The 17,647-nt window shown below is 39.8% G+C and overlaps 1 protein-coding gene across 1 annotated transcript in view; it reads right to left on the reverse strand.

The window, feature by feature from the left end:
• CAGE1 (cancer antigen 1) overlaps window positions 1–17,647 on the reverse strand; it is a 60,317-nt gene that overhangs the window by 38,459 nt on the left and 4,211 nt on the right. Inside the window, exons 4-7 of the mRNA XM_050787469.1 lie at window positions 11,216–11,625; window positions 5,710–6,768; window positions 2,501–2,650; window positions 1,296–1,406 (exon numbers count right to left, since the gene is read on the reverse strand). Of these exons, the coding sequence (XP_050643426.1) occupies window positions 1,296–1,406; window positions 2,501–2,650; window positions 5,710–6,768; window positions 11,216–11,625 (1,730 nt within the window). The remainder of the gene's footprint in view (window positions 1–1,295; window positions 1,407–2,500; window positions 2,651–5,709; window positions 6,769–11,215; window positions 11,626–17,647) is intronic.

A 17,647-nucleotide genomic window follows, 5' to 3' on the forward strand; every position in this document is an offset into this window, starting at 1 on the left:
CAGAATAGCTGGGACACAGGTGTGTGCCACCACGCCTGGCTAATTTTTGTATTTTTTGTAGAGACAGAGTTTCCGCATGTTGCCCAGGCTGATCTCAAACTCCTGGGCTCAGGCCATCTGCCTGCCTTAGCCTCCCAAAATGCTGGGATTACAGGCATGAGCAACTGTGCCCAGCCTGAAATTGTATTTTTGTAATATCCTCAGTTGGGCTTATTTTTGAAAGCTGTTTAGAGAAGTGGATGCCAGTTGTTTCTCTGCGTGGCTATGCTCATACCTTGGTCCTGTCCTTTACAGGCTGGCTACGAGGCAGACAGATTCTTCAGGATACCCGCGAGACGTCAGTTCAGAGAAGTGCTACAGAACTGAATTTGTTATGATCCAAGATTCCAGGTCTGAATATATTTTGATTCCTTAGCCAGAAAAAGTTGTCATTTCTGCATTCCTCTCAGATTCAAAATGGTACAATTTGACATCCTGTTATCACCTTCCCTATTTAATTCTCTTCATTTTATCCTTCAACCTCTATTCCGCAACGCCTAGAAAAGCATACTTGAGGCCGGGTGCGGTGGCTCACGCCCATAATCCCAGCACTTTGGTAGGCTAAGGCAGGTGGATCACCTGAGGTCAGGAGTTCAATGGTCGCATTTCATTAAATTTGGCCTGGCCAACATGGTGAAACCCCATCTCTACTAAAAATACAAAAATTAGCTGGGCGTGGTGGCACATGCCTGTAATCCCAGCTACTTGGGAGGCTGAGGCAGGAGAATAGCTTGAATCTGGGAGGCGGAGGCTGCAGTGAGCCAAGATCATGCCGCTGCACTCCAGCCTGAGCAACAGAGCAAGACTCTGTCTAAAAAAAAAAAAAAAAAAAAAAAAAAAAAAAAAAAAAAATTAAAGAAAAGAGTAACTAAACAAAATTCAAGAACCTCTGCACTCACCCTTCACCCACCTGAGAAATAAAATTGTTTTAAATGTTTCTATTATTCCAAAGGATGAAGTTTGAAATTGCTATAGGAAAATCAAAATAAATGAGCCTTCGGGAATCAGTAGTGCCATGCAAAAATGAAAAAAATTATCATACTAAATTTTTTGTAGGTTTTCCAGTATAGATAAGCAATAAAACAAGTCAAATGTTGAACATTTTATCTCTTTAGTGAGGGGCACAGTAAAACTAATCTAGTCCCCCAAAATAATGTTTTAAATCATTCCACCTTTAAGAGTTACTTCCTCACTACCTTTTAACTATTTTTTCGCTAAAAATAATATACATTTTAGATGAAGAATAAATATAGTACCTCTTTATCTAAATTTTTCTTTTTAAGATGGAGGCTCTTCAATTTTTGCAGCATTATATCACTAACCTTCTCACTCTCTTTGAAATGTTCGGCATCAGAATTGGTGATGTCCTAAGGATAAGAGTTTCAGAAGCTAGATGAAAAAGTTTTTACTAAAGCTAAAAGGAAGTAAAAAACATGCATATGAAACAAAAATAAATCTTTCAATAAGTAAGCAAATCAAAAGAGGTAAAATCATATTGCACTCTATTCCTCAATTACTCATCAGAAGGCATCTAATAAAGGGTTAGTATGGAAAGACTTCATTGTTTTAATTTTAATTTTAATTTTTTTTTTTTTGAGACAGAGTTTTGCTCTTTTGCCTAGGCTGGAGTTTAGTGGCGCGATCTCTGCTCATGCAACCTCTCCCCCCGGGGTTCAAGCGATTCTCCTGCCTCAACCGCCCAAGTAGACGGGATTATAGGCACCCACCACCCTGCCCAGCTAATTTTTGTATTTTTAGTAGAGATGGGGTTTCACGATGTTGGCCAGGCTGGTCTTGAACTCCTGACCTCAGGTGATCCGCCTGCCTCGGCCTCCCAAAGTGCTGGGATTACAGGCGTGAGCCACCTGGCTGTACATGTCCCTTCATTGTTTTTTTCATTAAATGCAGTGTTTATAAGCTCCCAGGACAGAAGCATCATTTCCCCATCTTAAAGATAAAGAAACTGAAGTGGAGGTTAGGTTACTTGGTCAAGTCACACAGCTAGGAAATGATAAGCCAGCATCTGAATTCCTCTGACAGCAACTTCACTTTTTATTGGACTGCCCTTCCCCGGCTCCTAACCAAAAGTGGTATTTCAGATTGGGCAAACAGCTCATTAATGTGAATAATCACTAATCACTAGGCACAGACTGACCAGAGCACAAGACTACTGCTCTGGGAAGGCATTCCTAAAATGTGGGAAGTACTTAATAAAGGGGTTCTTTTTATCTTATTACATTTTATCTTTCTGTACACTTGTGAGGATTAGGTGTTCAAGAAAGATAAGCAGAAAGAAGACATGGGGCAAAGAAGGGCTGGATGGATGGCTTAGGGGTCTGTATTTTATCTTCAATTCTTCATTTTCTTCTTCCACAACTTAATTCCTTTTATTGCCTCTCTTTTAGTCCAACCCTATTATTTATTCCTCCCCTACTAAAATATCTAATATATGTTTTATTACCTGGCACTTGAGAAGTCCCACCATCAGAGCCAGAAGACTGTGCATTTTGGAGGCCAGTTGAGAAGATCTTTCTATATCTGCAGGATTCAGGCTCTCTTCTTCACAAGGTGAGCAATCCAGGAGCAGATTAGAATGTGTCATTTTTGTATCCTATATACACGTAATTCAGATTTGTCAAAAAATGACAAAGAACCTGAAATATCTTTTAAGTAAAATGCTGTATAAAATGCCACTCTTAAAAACCTTGGTTGATAGTTCTCAAACTTCTTGATCTTAGGATCCCTTTAGAAATTAAAACTGAGAATATTTTAAAATATTTGTTTACTAATTCTTTTAAAGTAGCAATAAATCCATTTGTATAAACATAAATAACAATTTATTTATTTATTTATTTTTGAGCCAGGGTCTCAGTCTGTCACACAAGCTGGAGGGCAGTAGTGTGAACACGGCTCACTGCAGCCTCAAATGCCTAGGCTCACACAATCCTCCCACCTCAGCCTCCCCAGTAGCTGAAACCACAGGTGCATGCCACCACATTTGGCTATTTTTCATATTTTTTGTAGAGATGGGGGTCTCACCATGTTGCCCAGGCTGGTGTTGAACTACTGGGCTCAAGCACTGTTCTTGCCTTAACCTCCCAAGTGCTGGGATTGCAAGTGTGAACCACTGTGCCCAACTAATAACAATTTTTAAATAGAACAATTACCACATTTTTCAAAACAAAACATTTGTGAAAAGAATGGCACTGTTCTGCATTTTTTTCCAAATATTTTTAATGCTGGCTTAATTGAAGATAGCTGGATTCTCATATTTGCTTCACACATTCCATCAGCCATGAGAGCAATTACATCATCACACATCGTGTGGCTTCTGGAAAACTCCACGGTACACTTGTGAAAAAATGAGAGTAAAAAAGGTGATAATGTCTTAATATTACTATAAAAATACTTTTGACTTCACAGATACTCCCAGGCCATACTTTGAGGAAACAGAACTAGAGTTCGTGAAAAGCAAAACTATAAGCAGAGTAAGTATGAATTCAGAGTGTTAGAGAAATTGATTAATCAAAATAAAATAAGGAACTTAAAAAAAGGCTCAAGAAGAAAATTATATACCATGCTAAATTTCTGTACAATTAAACTAACTCATTTAGAGCTTACCCATTCAAAATGCATCATGATTTGGTTAGGAGCTCCAGTTAAGATGGCTTAGGTCAGTGGTTCTCAAAGTGTGACTCCAGGACCAGCAGCATCAACAACTGGGATCTTGCTAGAAATGCACCTTCTCAGGCCCCACCCCAGAATTACTGAATCAGAAACTCTAGGGTAGGGCCAGCAATATGTGTTTTAACAAGCGTTTCAGGGAATTTTGAAGAATGTTCAAGTTTGAAAATCACTAGCTTAGATAATCCTTTTTTCTTAGATCTTAGAATTTTTTTTTAATTTAGGAAAAGAATATTTTCCTAAGAATCCTTAAAAACAGTAAAATCATTTACTTGTAAAGAAAAATTAAAATGATTACAGATTCATAAAAGAGGGTCCACTAACGACATCTTAAGGTAACATTAGCTCAGTTCAAGTTGTTAAAACAAATACAAAAGTAGGCCGGGTGTAGTGGCTCACGCTTGTAATCCTAGCACTTTGGGAGGCCGAGGAGGGTGGATCACCTGAGACTGGGAGTTCGAGACCAGGCTGGCCAACATGGTGAAATGCTGTCTCTACCAAACCTACAAAAAAAAGTTATCTGGGCTTGGTGGTGTGTACCTATAATCCCAGCTACTCGGGAGGCTGAGGCAGGAGAATCGCTTGAACCTGGGAGGCAGAGGTTGCAGTGAGAGGGGATCGCACCACTGCACTCCAGAGTGGGCAACAGAGTGAGAGTCTGTCTAAATAAATAAATAAATAAATAAAACAAATACAAAAAATTAACTTACACATTTTTCTAGTTCAGATTTGCCTTCTTTCTAAGTAATCAGTTAATAAGAGTTTACTATACATACTTTAAGACAGGCCTACACAACGGAAATAGATGTGCTCTGTCTTGTGAAAATTATCACTTCTGCAGTGTGTTTACAGGTTCTTGGCTGCCAAAAAAAGCCTTTTGAACTACATATAATAAAGGATTACAGGTTCTCCAAACATATTGATATGGTTCTGATGCTGTTCTTAAATGCATAAAACTAGCATATGATATAGGTTTGTTTTGCCTTGTAAACCAAACATGCAATTGTATTATTTTGTTTTGTTGATGAATAGGATTGAGAGATGACTTAGAAAATCTTTTCTCAAAGGAACCCTGGCGCTGGAGATGGTGGCTCACACCTGTAATTCCAGCACTTTGAGAGGCTGAGGCAGGTGGATCACTTGAGGTCATGAATTTGAGACAAGCCTGGTCAACTTGGTGAAACCCCATCTCTACTAAAAATACAAAATTAGCAGGGCATGGTGGCGCATGCCTGTAATCCCAGTTACTCGGGAGGCTGAGGCAAGAGAATCACTTGAACCTGGGAGGCAGAGGTTGCAGTGAGCCACGACAGCGTCACTGCACTATAGCCTGGGCAACAGAGCAATACTGTCTCCAAAAAAAAAAAAAAAAAAAAAAAAAAAGGTAACTGCTGGGAGATGCTGTTGATTACTGGCAATGAGTACCCACAAAATTCCCAGGTTAACTGCCACCTCTACCAAAATAATCACAAGAAGGCAGGAATAGCTGTTCTTTGAACACTCATGAACCAAAAGAAACTTCTCCAAACTTGTGATGTATTTTCCTTTCCATATCTGTTTTTTGTTTTTCTTTCTTCTTCTTTTTCTTTTTTTTTTTTTTGAGACAGAATCTTGCTCTGTCACCCAAGCTGGAGTGCACTGGCACAGTCATAGCTCACTGCAGCTTCAAATTCCTGAGCTCATGCAATTCGCCCGTCTCAGCCTCCCGAATAGATAGGACTACAGGCGCACATCACCATGCATGGCAGATTGGCTGATATAAAAAATGTTTTGTAGAGATGGGGTCTCACTATGTTGCCTAAGCTGGTGTCAAACTCCAAGCCTCAAGAGAACCTCCTGCTTCAGCCTCCCAAAGTGCCGAGATCTGTTTCTTTCCTTAATAATTATTTCTGCAAACAAATATAAGTGCCACATCTAAATATGCATCACCAGACCACTAGAAACTCTTGAAAATCCGCATTAGAGATTTAGAATGTGTATCAATACCTTGGTAATATCTGACTTCATGACTTCCTCTAATTGCTCCTTTAACTGAGCTGTCTCAGATTTAGGGACATAATTTTGCTCTTCACTCCTTGCAACGTGCTGTTTTAGTTTTTTATTCTCATTTTTTACTTCGTTGATTTGCTGCTGAAGTTTTATATTCTTAGCTCTTTCATTTTCAGACATAAATTGCAAATTTTTAACCTGAGTGAGCAATTTCTCAAGTCGAGATTTCAGTTTCTGTCTTTCTTCCAGGTTTGCCTTGTCACGTTTCTGGAATTCCTCCTGTAAAGACAAGAACTCTTGCTCTTGGGTCTCTTTTTCCCGTTTCAACAAGTCCAGAGCAGAAGCTGTGACCTTTTCCTGCTCTTTTCTGAGTTGTTGTAGTCTCTTTACCTCTTCCTCTTTCTTGCTTAAGGTTTTGTCCATCTCTAAATACTGACTTACAGATTTATTTTTTTGTTGCATTTCAGTCATGTACCTTTCCTGTAAACGCACATAATTAGCCTTGATCTTCTTAAATTGAAGCTGTAACATTTCCTTGTCATTCCTGGATTCCTGAAGATGTTTTTGGGTGTTAGCTAAAATCTCTTGCAAATTCTGCAATGTCTTTTTAGTATCATTTTTCTCTAGGATTATTTTGTATTTTTCTTCAATTAATTCTTCAACATTCTCCTTTAGCTTATCGATGACATCAATGAACACTTGCTGTTTGGTAGTCTTCATCTGTAGTTCTTTAACTCTCTTCTCTAAATACAGGTTACTACACTGGAGTTCTTGGATTCGCGCCTCCTGCTTTCTGTTAGTATGTTTTAATTTCTTCAAGATTTCATTTAAAGCCATGTCCTCTTGAACAGGTTGTAAGCTTTCAGCACTTTGCTCCATGTCAGGCATCTCACAGTTCTCCTGAGATGCTTTACTCCTCCAGGAGATGCCTGCCGAAGACCAAGTTGAGACAATTTCTGGCCTCTCCACACCCTCTGCTGTGACTTCCTTTGCATAACTGACTGACATCTCAGGAATCTCCCCATAATTCTGTATTTCTTTCGAAGGAACTGCAGTCTGTAAATTATAATAAACAAAGTAAATGTGAATGCGTAGAAAGATCATGAACTTTCAAGTCAGATAGGGCTGGCCTTGAATTCTGTTAGTAGATCCCCTGTTTGGTTTCCTCCACTATAAAGTAACGATAGTACCTACTTCCAGTAATAATGCCTATTAACAAAAGTTAATACCTATGTATTAATTGCTAAATGTTTGTACAGCACCTAACAGCACAGCAGAGCACAGGCAGTAGGTATATGACAGATATATATCCCATTTACTTTGACCAAAGGAAAATTAAACTTTTGTCCTCTTACCATTTTCTATTATGCAAACTTCCCTGCACACATATAAGATGCTTTGACTTCAAATGAATTCAGACAAATAAATCTATCAATTACCTTATAGACTGCAAGGTCTCTCTCTCTTTTTTTTTTTTTTTTTTTACATTTTATTATTGGGCCAAAAGTTTGGATTTTTAGGGAAGGTCTCTTCTCTTTTGAATATTTTTTTTCCACATTTAGACTGTTTTCTAATTATTCTGTGACTCTTAGGAACATTAGAATGGCAGAAGAACATGCCTCATGATTGACTTTATGCTGACAGTACAGGTTTTGGGGAGGTTACAAAAGGACAGTAGGCCGGGCAAGGTAGCTCATGCCTGTAATCCCAGCACTTTGGGAGGCCGAGGTGGGTAGATCACTTGTGGTCAGGAGTTTGAGACCAGCCTGGCCAACGTGGTAAAACCCATCTCTGCCCAAAATACAAAAATTAGCCAAGCGTGGTGGCACATGCCTGTAATCCCAGCTACTCAGGAAGCTGAGTGAGGCAGGAGAATCACTTGAACATAGGAGGCGGAAGTTGCAGTGAGCTGAGATTGCACCACTGCACTCTAGCCCGGGCGACAGAGCGAGACTCTGTCTCAAAAAACAGTAATAATAAAATAAACAAAAATAAAAAAGACAGTACATTGTGGTAAGAAATGGTGAAATGAATATGACATTAAAAACCCAGGGCCAGGTGCAGTGGCTCATGCTTGTAATCCCAGCACTTTGGGAGGTTGAGGTGGGCAGATCATGAGGTCAGGAGATCAAGACCATCCTGGCCAACATGGTGAAACCCCATCTCTACTAAAAATACAAAAATTAGCCGGCTGTGGCGGTGCACACCTGTAGTGCCAGCTACTCAGGAGGCTGAGGCAGGAGAATTGCTTGAACCCTGGAGGCAGAGGCTGCAGTGAGCCGAGATCATGCCACTGCACTCCAGCCTGGGCAACAGAGCGAGACTCCATCTCAAAAAACAACAAACAAACAAAAAGCAAACCCCAGGCCAGGCACAGTGGCTCATACCTGCAATCCTAACACTTTGGGAGCCCAAGGTGAGAGGATTCCTTGAGATCAGGAGTTCGAGACCAGCCTGGGTAACATAGTGAGACCCTATCTCTCCAAAAAAATATTTTAAAAATCAGTCAGGTGTGGGGGCACGTGCCTGTAGTCCTAGCTCCTTCAGAAGCTGAGGCAGGAGGATTTCTTGTGGGCCATGGTCACACTGCTCTCCAATCTGAGTAACAGAGCAAGACCTCGTATGTAAAAAATAAATAAATAAAAACCCAGTAAAAGGGTGTGGTGCGCTGTATAATTCTCTGGAATTTAGAGACAAGGACTTCTGTATTTTGTTTTTTGAGCTCATCCTTCTGCAGAACCTTGCATCTTAATGGTTTTTCATTGTTCTGGGATAAAGATAACTATCATTACTGAGACCTACAAGGCCCTAATATCTTGCTCTTGATATCTACTATGGTTTAAATGCATTCCCTAAAGTTCATGTGCCAGAAGCTTAATCCCCAATGCAACAGTTTTGGAAGATGGGGCCTAGTAAGAGGTGAATAAAAATGACTAAATGTTGTTATCGCAGGAGTGTGTTAGTTATCACAAGTGGATTTATTACAAAAGTGAGTTGGGGGCTGTGCGGTGGCTCACACCTGTAATCTCAGCACTTTGGGAGGCCGAGGCGGGTGGATCACAAAGTCAGGAGATTGAGACCATCCTGGCTAACACTGTGAAATGCCATCTCTACTAAAAATACAAAAAATTAGCTGGGTGTGGTGGCACATGCCTGCAATCCCAGCTATTCAGAAGGGTGAAGCAGGAGAATCGCTTGAACCCAGGAGGCGGAGGTGGCAGTGAGCCAAGATGGTGCCACTGCACTGCATCCTGGGTGACAGAGCGAGAATCCATCTCAAAATAAATAAATAAATAAATAAATAAATAAATAAATAAAAGTGAGTTCAGCCTCCACTTGCTCCCTTGATCTCACCCTCTTTTGCCCCTCCACCTCCCATCATGAAATGACAGCACAGAGACCCTTGTGTGATGTTGGCACCATGGACCTAGCCTCCAGAACCGTGAGCCAGATAAATTTCTATTCATTATAAATTGCCCAGTCTGTGATATAGTTGCAGCAGTATGAAATGAACTAAAGCAGTAGCTGGCCCGTACCACCTGTCTTCATCTGCTATACCCCTCCTCCTTCCTCCAACTCTGATCTTCCTGTACTCAGGGCTTCCTTCAGGTCCCAGTAGGTACCATGCTTCCTGCAGCCACAGGATCTGCAGACGTTATTCCTTCTGTATGGCATGTTCTCCTACCCCTAGCTGCCTAATTCACTCCTACTCATCCTTTACAGCTCAGCTCAATGATCATTTCTTCAGGGATGCCTTCCCCAGACTCCCTGATCAGGGTGGTATCCTAATCATAGATGCCCATCCTACTTATATTTGCAGCACTTACCATAGTTGCAAGTTTATACGTAACTTTATATAGCATCATAGCATATATAGTAACTTTATATAACATGCTCTACATATACTTTGTATGTAACTTTATTCACATAACTTATTGATCTTATCATAGTTGCAAGTTCACATTTATTTGTGTGATTATTTGATTAATGACTACCTCCTCTAGTAGGATGTTGTTTTCATGAGGACAAGAACTGCATCTTTTTGTCTGTTTTCTAACCATTACCTAATACGTAGTACAGACCTGGCATGTAATAGATGCCTAAAAGTATCTTTTGACTGCATGAAAAACAGCTAAATGCAATGGAAAGAGGAAAGAACAATCTTGAGAAACCCTATTTAGGCTGATTTTTAAAATGTTGTTTTCCAGAAATCAACATGGACAAAGAAAGTTCTTTTAAGTACTGTCAACTACTTTCAAAAAAATGAAAATGCTCATACTTGTAAATAAGGCATTATAGTCATAGTATTTCCCATCAAACTCACATTGAAAAGGTATTATTGGCCAGGTGCAGTAGCTCACACCTGTAATCCCAGCACTTTGGGAGGCCAAGGCGGGTGGATCATTTGAGGTCAGTAGTTCAAGACCAGCCTGGCCAACATGGTGAAACTCCGTCTCTACTAAAAATACAAAAAAAATTAGCCAGGTGTGGTGGCACATGCCTGTAATCCCAGCTACGCAGGAGGCTGCAGTAGGAGAATCGTTTGAATCCAGGAAGCAGAGGTTGCGGTGAGCCAAGATCGTGCCACTGCACTCCAGCCTGGGCAACAGAGTGAGACTCCGTATCAAAAACAAAACAAAACAACAAGAGAGAAAAGGTATTACTTATACTATTCGTGAATTTTATCTATTTTCCCATACCAATTCCTAGTATTTTTAATTTTTTTGTTCAGAAAGTGCACAGAATATATACTGTCAGTATCTTCAGTGTTCTGAGGATACTACATGTGTGCTCGGAATCAATAAACCAAATGATAAACTAATATTTTCACTTTAGTAGAAAAATTAGTATTTTTTGCTTGTCAATAGAAGTCCAATATGACAGAGAAATCTTGTTTTTCTTGAAAAATTAATTAGTGCTTCAGCACTCCTTCCTCTTCTTAACCTTTCCATTACTGTAAACTCTGCTACTGCCAGCCAGTTTGATTCAACAAATATAAAAGCTTATTATATTCAGGCTGCTCTGTCTACACGGCAGCCATTCTTTTGTTTCTTTACTTCTCTAATAAACTTGCTTTCGATGGAAAAAATTATAGTAAAAAAAGCTTATTACATTCAAGGAACCATATAGACGCTGTGGTGCATAACAGGGTAAGACAGAGTCCTGAGCCTTAAGAGAAATTACCATTTGGTAGAGCAAATCCTCAAGTATGGACTTGAGGATTATTTTCCTTTACCAGAAAAATTTATTTCTGAATTGGCTAAGATCTCAGAATGCATTTTCCCCGGAGAAGCAAAGTCCCTTATGCTAACTAGGTGATTTAGCACTGCTTGGAAAAGTCTCAGATTTTATATATATATATAATTTTTTTAACGAATCCTTTAATACTCCACAGGCTTTACTGACCATCACAATCATACTTCCTCTGCTTTATAATTAACTCTCAGATGAACTAGGTTAGAACTATTCTCTTTATAAATGGTTTTACAATATTATTGTGTACACTTTCCTTACACACGAAGCTTGGAGGTTGGCTAGGGTTGAGGGCAGATTCCTTGGCAGTACTTTTAGCCAGTGATTTTTCTGGAAATTTCAGGGTCTCTCCACTGCAGTGGATTAGAGGTGGGCTTCTAGGAGGAGGCTGTCTAAAATACTCGTTACCAAGTTGGTCTGTACTTGCAGAAACACTAGTTTCCATTGGATTTTCTTCCCTAAATGAGTCTTGCTTTATATTGTTGTCTTTTGCATAATTATACACTTGACTTTGAAATTCTGGTTTCTCTGTCATTTCATCATCAAATGCTTCTACACAGTGAAATTTGCAAACGGTGTCAAATTGTCTCAAGGAAGATATGCTGATGGTGTCAACTGGCTGAGTTAGTACATTCTTTGAGTAATTTTCAATGTTGTTGTCTCATAAGAAAGAGAAAGAAGGAAATAAAAACGAGTAGATCATGAACTTGGATGGTAACAGTTATATTTATATTTATCAAATAAACTGCTGTAGCCACTTACAAATTAAGTATTATTTCAACCTTATTTACTGTGTGGATTTTAGCATGGTTTTATGCTAGCAAACAAAACAAAACTTTACATGGGGGAAAGAAGTCCCCAAATGACTGCTACAAAAAAGTTTGTTATATGTAATTCTGGTCAAATACAATTATAGTAAATTTCAAGATATCTTCAAAATTATTTTGTTGTACTGTAATTTTAAGATGTTTTAAAGTACAAAATCTTTCAAAAGGACAGGGATAGTATAATAGAAAACACATATAAACTTGCTTAATCTCACAAAAATCCCTTGATGTCAGTACTGTTATTATCCCTATTTTACAGATAAGGAAACTGAAGTACAAGAGATGTTAAAGTCACTTGTCTAAGGTCACGGAGCTGCTAAGCAGTGCTGCTGAGATTCTAGACTACTACTTCTAAATGCTATGCTGTACTATTTTTCAATATGACAAATTATGCAGGTGTAATGTTTTTTAAAATCAGAAGCAAATAAGAATCAACATAATCATTATCAACATAATCATTCCCAAAGAATAAAGTTCCCAGATTTCTTCATTTTGTGACACCCTTAAAGTCTCAGTACTTTTTTTCACAGTACCTCTGGACCAAAGGAATATTTAAGTTCCATTTAGTAAATAATTAAGTTCAAACTAGTATTTGTCCTAAGTTATTAGCTGTTTGAAAATACATATAAACTAAAAGAAAAATATAATATTTTATTCTTAAACAACCACACTTTACTACTTGGATGTACATTGTTAGGCATAATACAGCACCTCAAACCGTGGAATCAGATTGGAGACCACCACTCTCACTTCCTATTCCACAATGATTTTCATGCAGGACTTGCTTTTTATTATAGCAACCTCCAAAAACCTACCTTTACAAATAAGACATCACAGGAAGGACTATAATATGGGTTTATAGCGAAAACTACAGCTAACAGATTGTGAGGGTCTGATAGATGTCCAGTGTCACTGTTTCCCTCAAACTCCAAAATACCCTGCAACACTTTAGGTGAATGATTAATATATAGCATTGTTTTATGTGCTTTTATATTTTACATAAATAGCATATCACTATATCTATATCCATATAAAAGTCTTGGACGCAGTGGTTTATACCTGTAATCTTAGCACTTGGGAGGCTGAGGTGGGTGGATCACCTGAGGTCAGGAGTTCGAGATCAGCCTGGCCAACATGGTGAAACCCCGTCTCTACTAAAAATACAAAAATTAGCAGGGCGTGGTGGTGCATGCCTGTAATCCCAGCTACTTGGGAGGCTCAGGCAGGAGAACCACTTGAACCTGGGAGACGGAGGTTGCATTAAGCCAAGATCATGCCACTGCACTCCAGCCTGGGTGACAGTGCAAGACTCCGTCTCAAAAAAAAAAAAAAAGTCTTTATTTCACACAAAATTTTGCTTTCGAGGCTTAGCCATATAAATACATACATATGTAGTTCATTATACTGAAAGACTACGCTTTATTCCTTTCTTGTTGGCTATTTAAGTTGCTTCTAATTTTGCCCTTAAAAACAGCATTGCAGTGAACATGTTTCCTTCTATGCCAATGTAAAAATTTTTGTCTAGGCTCTGAGGATACACCTCGAAGTGAAATTGCTGGATTATAGAAAATACATACCTTCAACTTTACTAGATATTGCAAAATTACTCTCCAAAGTGTTTGTAGCAATTTATGCTTCTACCAGTAGCCTCAGGGTTCCTTTGCTCTACACATCCCTCCAAAACATGTCAAATTCATATGTATGAAATGGTATTTTACTGTGATCTTCTTAATGTACATCCTTTCATGTATTTAATGGTCTTACAGGTTTCCTTTCTGTGATCTGCTTGTTGTATACTGTTATGGGCTCAATTGTGTGCCCCTAAAATTCATATGCTGAAGCTCTAATCCCCAGTACCTTAAAATATGACTCTTACTTGTAGATATGGCCTTTAAAAAAGTAATTGAGCTTAAAAGAGGTCACAAGGGTAGGCCCTAATCCAGTATGACCAGTGTCCTTGTAAGAGGAGGAAGAGACAGCAGGAAGGCGTACACACAAAGACAAAAGGTCATGTGAGACACTGCAAGAAACTGGCCATCTGCAAGCCAGGGAGAGAGGCCTCAGGAGAAAGCAACCGTGCTGGCACCTTGATCTTGGACTGCCAGCCTCTAAGAATGAGAAAATTAATTTCTGTTGTTTACACAGTCCAGTTTATGGTGTTTTGTTATGGCAGCCCTAGCAAACTACTAATACATATACTTTGCCTGTTTTTCTATTATGTGATTTTTTTTTTTTTTTTTTTTTTGAGACAGAGTCTCTGTCACCCAGGCAGGAGTGCTGTGGCACGATCTCAGCTCATTGCAACCTCCACCTCCTGGGTTCAAGCAATTCTCATGCCTCAGCCTCCCAAGTAGCTGGGATTACAAGCATGCACCACCATGCCCAGCTAATTTTTGTTATTTTTAGTAGAAATGGGATTCCACCATGTTGGCCAGGCTGGTCTTGAACTCCTGACCTCATGTGATCTGCCCACCTCAGCCTCCCAAAGTGCTGGGATTACAGGTGTGAGCCACCATGCCTGGCCTGAGTTATGTGACGTTTTCTTTTTTTTTTTTTTTTTTGAGACGGAGTCTCGCTCTGTCATCCAGGCTGGAGTGCAGTGGCGCTATCTCGTCTCACTGCAAGCTCCGCCTCCCGGGTTCACACCATTCTCCTTTCTCAGCCTCCCGAGTAGCTGGGACTACAGGTGCCCACCACCACACGCGGCTAATTTTTGTATTTTTAGTAGAGACAGGGTTTCACCGTGTTAGCCAGGATGGTCTTGATCTCCTGATCTCGTGATCCGCCCATCTTGGCCTCCCAAAGTGCTGGGATTACAGGCATGAGCCACCGCGCCCAGCCATTATGTGCCTTTTTCTAAGTGACTTGTAGTTTAGATACCAAATCTTTTGTCAATTATATTGCATGTATCTTCAGTCTATGCTTTTTACTTTATTATACTTTGGCCATACAGATGTTTTCTTAATGTAGTCAATGCACCAATTATGGATTGCAATTCTCATGTCTTTTTTGTGAGACGGAGTCTCACTCTATCACCCAGGTTGAAGTCAGTGGCGCGATCTCAGTTCACTGCAACCTTCGCCTCCTGGATTCAAGTGATTCTCCTGTTTCACCGTTTCAAGTAGCTGGGACTACTGGCATGCATACTATGCCCAGCTAATTTTTGTATTTTTAGTAGAAGTGGGGTTTCACCATATTGGCCAGGCTGGGTTTGAACTCCTGACCTCCTGATCCGCTTGCCTCATCCTCCCAAAGTGCTGGGATTACAGGCATGAGCTACCGTGCCTGACCCTGCATTTCTCATGTCTTAAGAAATCTTAGGCGGAGCGTGGTGGCTCATGCCTGTAATCACAGCACCTTGGGAGGCTGAGGCAGTCAGATCAGAAGATCACGGGTTCAAGACCAGCCTGGCCAACATGGTGAAACGCTGTTTCTACAAAAATACAAAAAAATTAGCCAGACATAGTGGCAGGCGCCTGTAGTCTCATTACTCAGGAGGCTGAGGCAGGAGAATAGTTTGAACCCGGAAGGTGGAGGTTGCAGTGAGCCGAGATCGCTCCACTGTACTCCAGCCTGGGTGACAGAGCAAGACTCCATCTCAAAAAAAAAAGAAAAGAAAAGAAAAAGAAATCTTTTCTGTTGTCACAAAGGCGTTTGATATGGTTTGGCTCTGTGTTCCCACCCAAATCTCATCTCCAGTTATAATCCCCATGTGTTGAGGGAGGGACCTAGTGGGAGGCAATTAAATCATGGGGACGGTTTTCCCCATGCTGTTCTTGCGATAGTGCGTTCTCACAAGATCTGATGGTTTTAAAGTGTTTGGCAGTTCTCCTGCCCCTCCTGTCGTCATTTAAGACATGCCTTGCTTCCTGTTTGTCTTCTGCCATGATTCTGTTTCCTGAGGCCTCCCAAGGCATGTGGAACTGTGATCCAATTAAACCTCTTTTCTTTATAAATTACCCAGTCTTGGGGAGCTCTTTATGGCAGGGTGAAAACAGACTAATACAGCATTTTCTACACTTCTTTTATAAGTTAGAACTTTGCAGTTCACATGTAGGCCTTTATCCATGTGCACTTTATTTTGTATTTGGTGTGAGGTAAGGTTCTAATCATTTCCTACATTGAGAGAGCCAACTGTTCCAGCACAACCAAATGAAACCCCCCACTGGTTTATAATGACACCTCTATCAAATACCATGTGTCCTCATACATAAATGGGTCTACTTTGTCTTTTATTTATTCCACTGGTTTGTTACCCTTCTGCCTATAATACATCATTATAATTACTATAACTAATAACTCTTGTAATCTAGCAGGATAAGTCTCCACATCTTCTTTTTCAAAATTGTGTTGGGTATTTTTTTTAACTTTTTCATTTCTGAATGGGAATGTTAGGATTAAGGTAGGATACACGAAATTGCATTAATTAATAGACTTCAGGAAAACTGACATCTTTACAATCTGAACATGAAACATTTAATTATTTATTATGGCCTCCAGGAAAGTTTTATAATATTTTTTAATGGAAATCTTACACTTTTTGTTAGATTTATTCTTAGGTACCTTAGTTTGTGCTGCTACTGATAATAGTAAGTTTTTAATAATTACTGTTTTACATCTGTTGTTGCTAGTACATTGGAATGCTATTGGTTTTTTAATATTAATTTTATATCTAGCTTTCTTCTAAACTTTATTAGTTTTAATAGCTCATCTGTAGGTACTTATGACTTTTCTATGTAGAAAAGTACGTATTTGTAAATAATGATAATTACTTCATTACTTCTCTTCCTTTCTAATGCTTATAGCACTTTTCTTTCTTTCTTTCTTTCTTTCTTCTTTCTTTTTTTTTTTTTTTTTTTTTTTTTTTTGAGACGGAGTCTCGCTCTGTCGCCCAGGCTGGAGTGCAGTGGTACCATCTTGGCTCACTGCAAGCTCTGCCTCCTGGGTTCACGCCATTCTCCTGCCTCAGCCTCCCGAGTAGCTGGGACTACAGGTGCTCGCCACCATGCCCGGCTAATTTTTTGTATTTTTAGTAGAGACAGGGTTTCACCGTGTTAGCCAGGATGGTCTCGATCTCCTGACCTTGTGATCCACCCGCCTTGGCAGTACTTATTTTTCTTGTACCTGCAGGTATTAAATTCCATAATTTCAATAAGCCTTGTCAAATCTTTTCATTTTAGTATTACTTACAAGTATTAAAAATAAAGACATTTGTATACAGCATTTAGATTTGCTTTAATAAACATGATCAATGGAGGGCCCGGTGTGGTGGCTCACAGCTGTAATCCCAATACTTTGGGACACCGAGGCAGGAGACTCACTTGAGCCCAGGAATTTGAGACCAGCCTGGGCAGCACAGTGAGATCCATTTCAAAAACAAAACCAAAAACATGATCAAAGTATCTCATTATATGATTAAATCCCACATAGCTTTCATGTATCAATTTAGGATTAGAATAACAGATTTGGAGTTACATCAACACACAGTTCTTTTTTTTTTTTTTTTTGAGAGAGGGTCTCATTGTGGTTGCCCACGCTGCAGTGCAGTGGCGTGATCTCAGCTCACTGCAGTCTCAGCCTCCTGGGCTCAGGTAATTCTCCCATCTAGGCCTCCAAAGTGGCTAGGACTATGACACCTGGCTAAGTTTTTGTATTTTTAGTAGAGGCGGGGTCATGTTGCCCAATCTGATCTCAAACTAGTGAACTCAACCAATCCTTCTGCCTTGATCCCCCAAAGAGCTGGGATTACAGGTGTGAGCCACTGTACCTGTTGCTTTTTGTTTTGTTTTGTTTTTGAGATGGAGTTTCGCTCTTGTTGCCCAGGCTGGAGCGCAATGGCGCGATCTCAGCTCACT

This window comes from Macaca thibetana, chromosome 4 (assembly GCF_024542745.1).
Source record: "Macaca thibetana thibetana isolate TM-01 chromosome 4, ASM2454274v1, whole genome shotgun sequence".
Lineage (NCBI taxonomy): Eukaryota > Metazoa > Chordata > Mammalia > Primates > Cercopithecidae > Macaca > Macaca thibetana.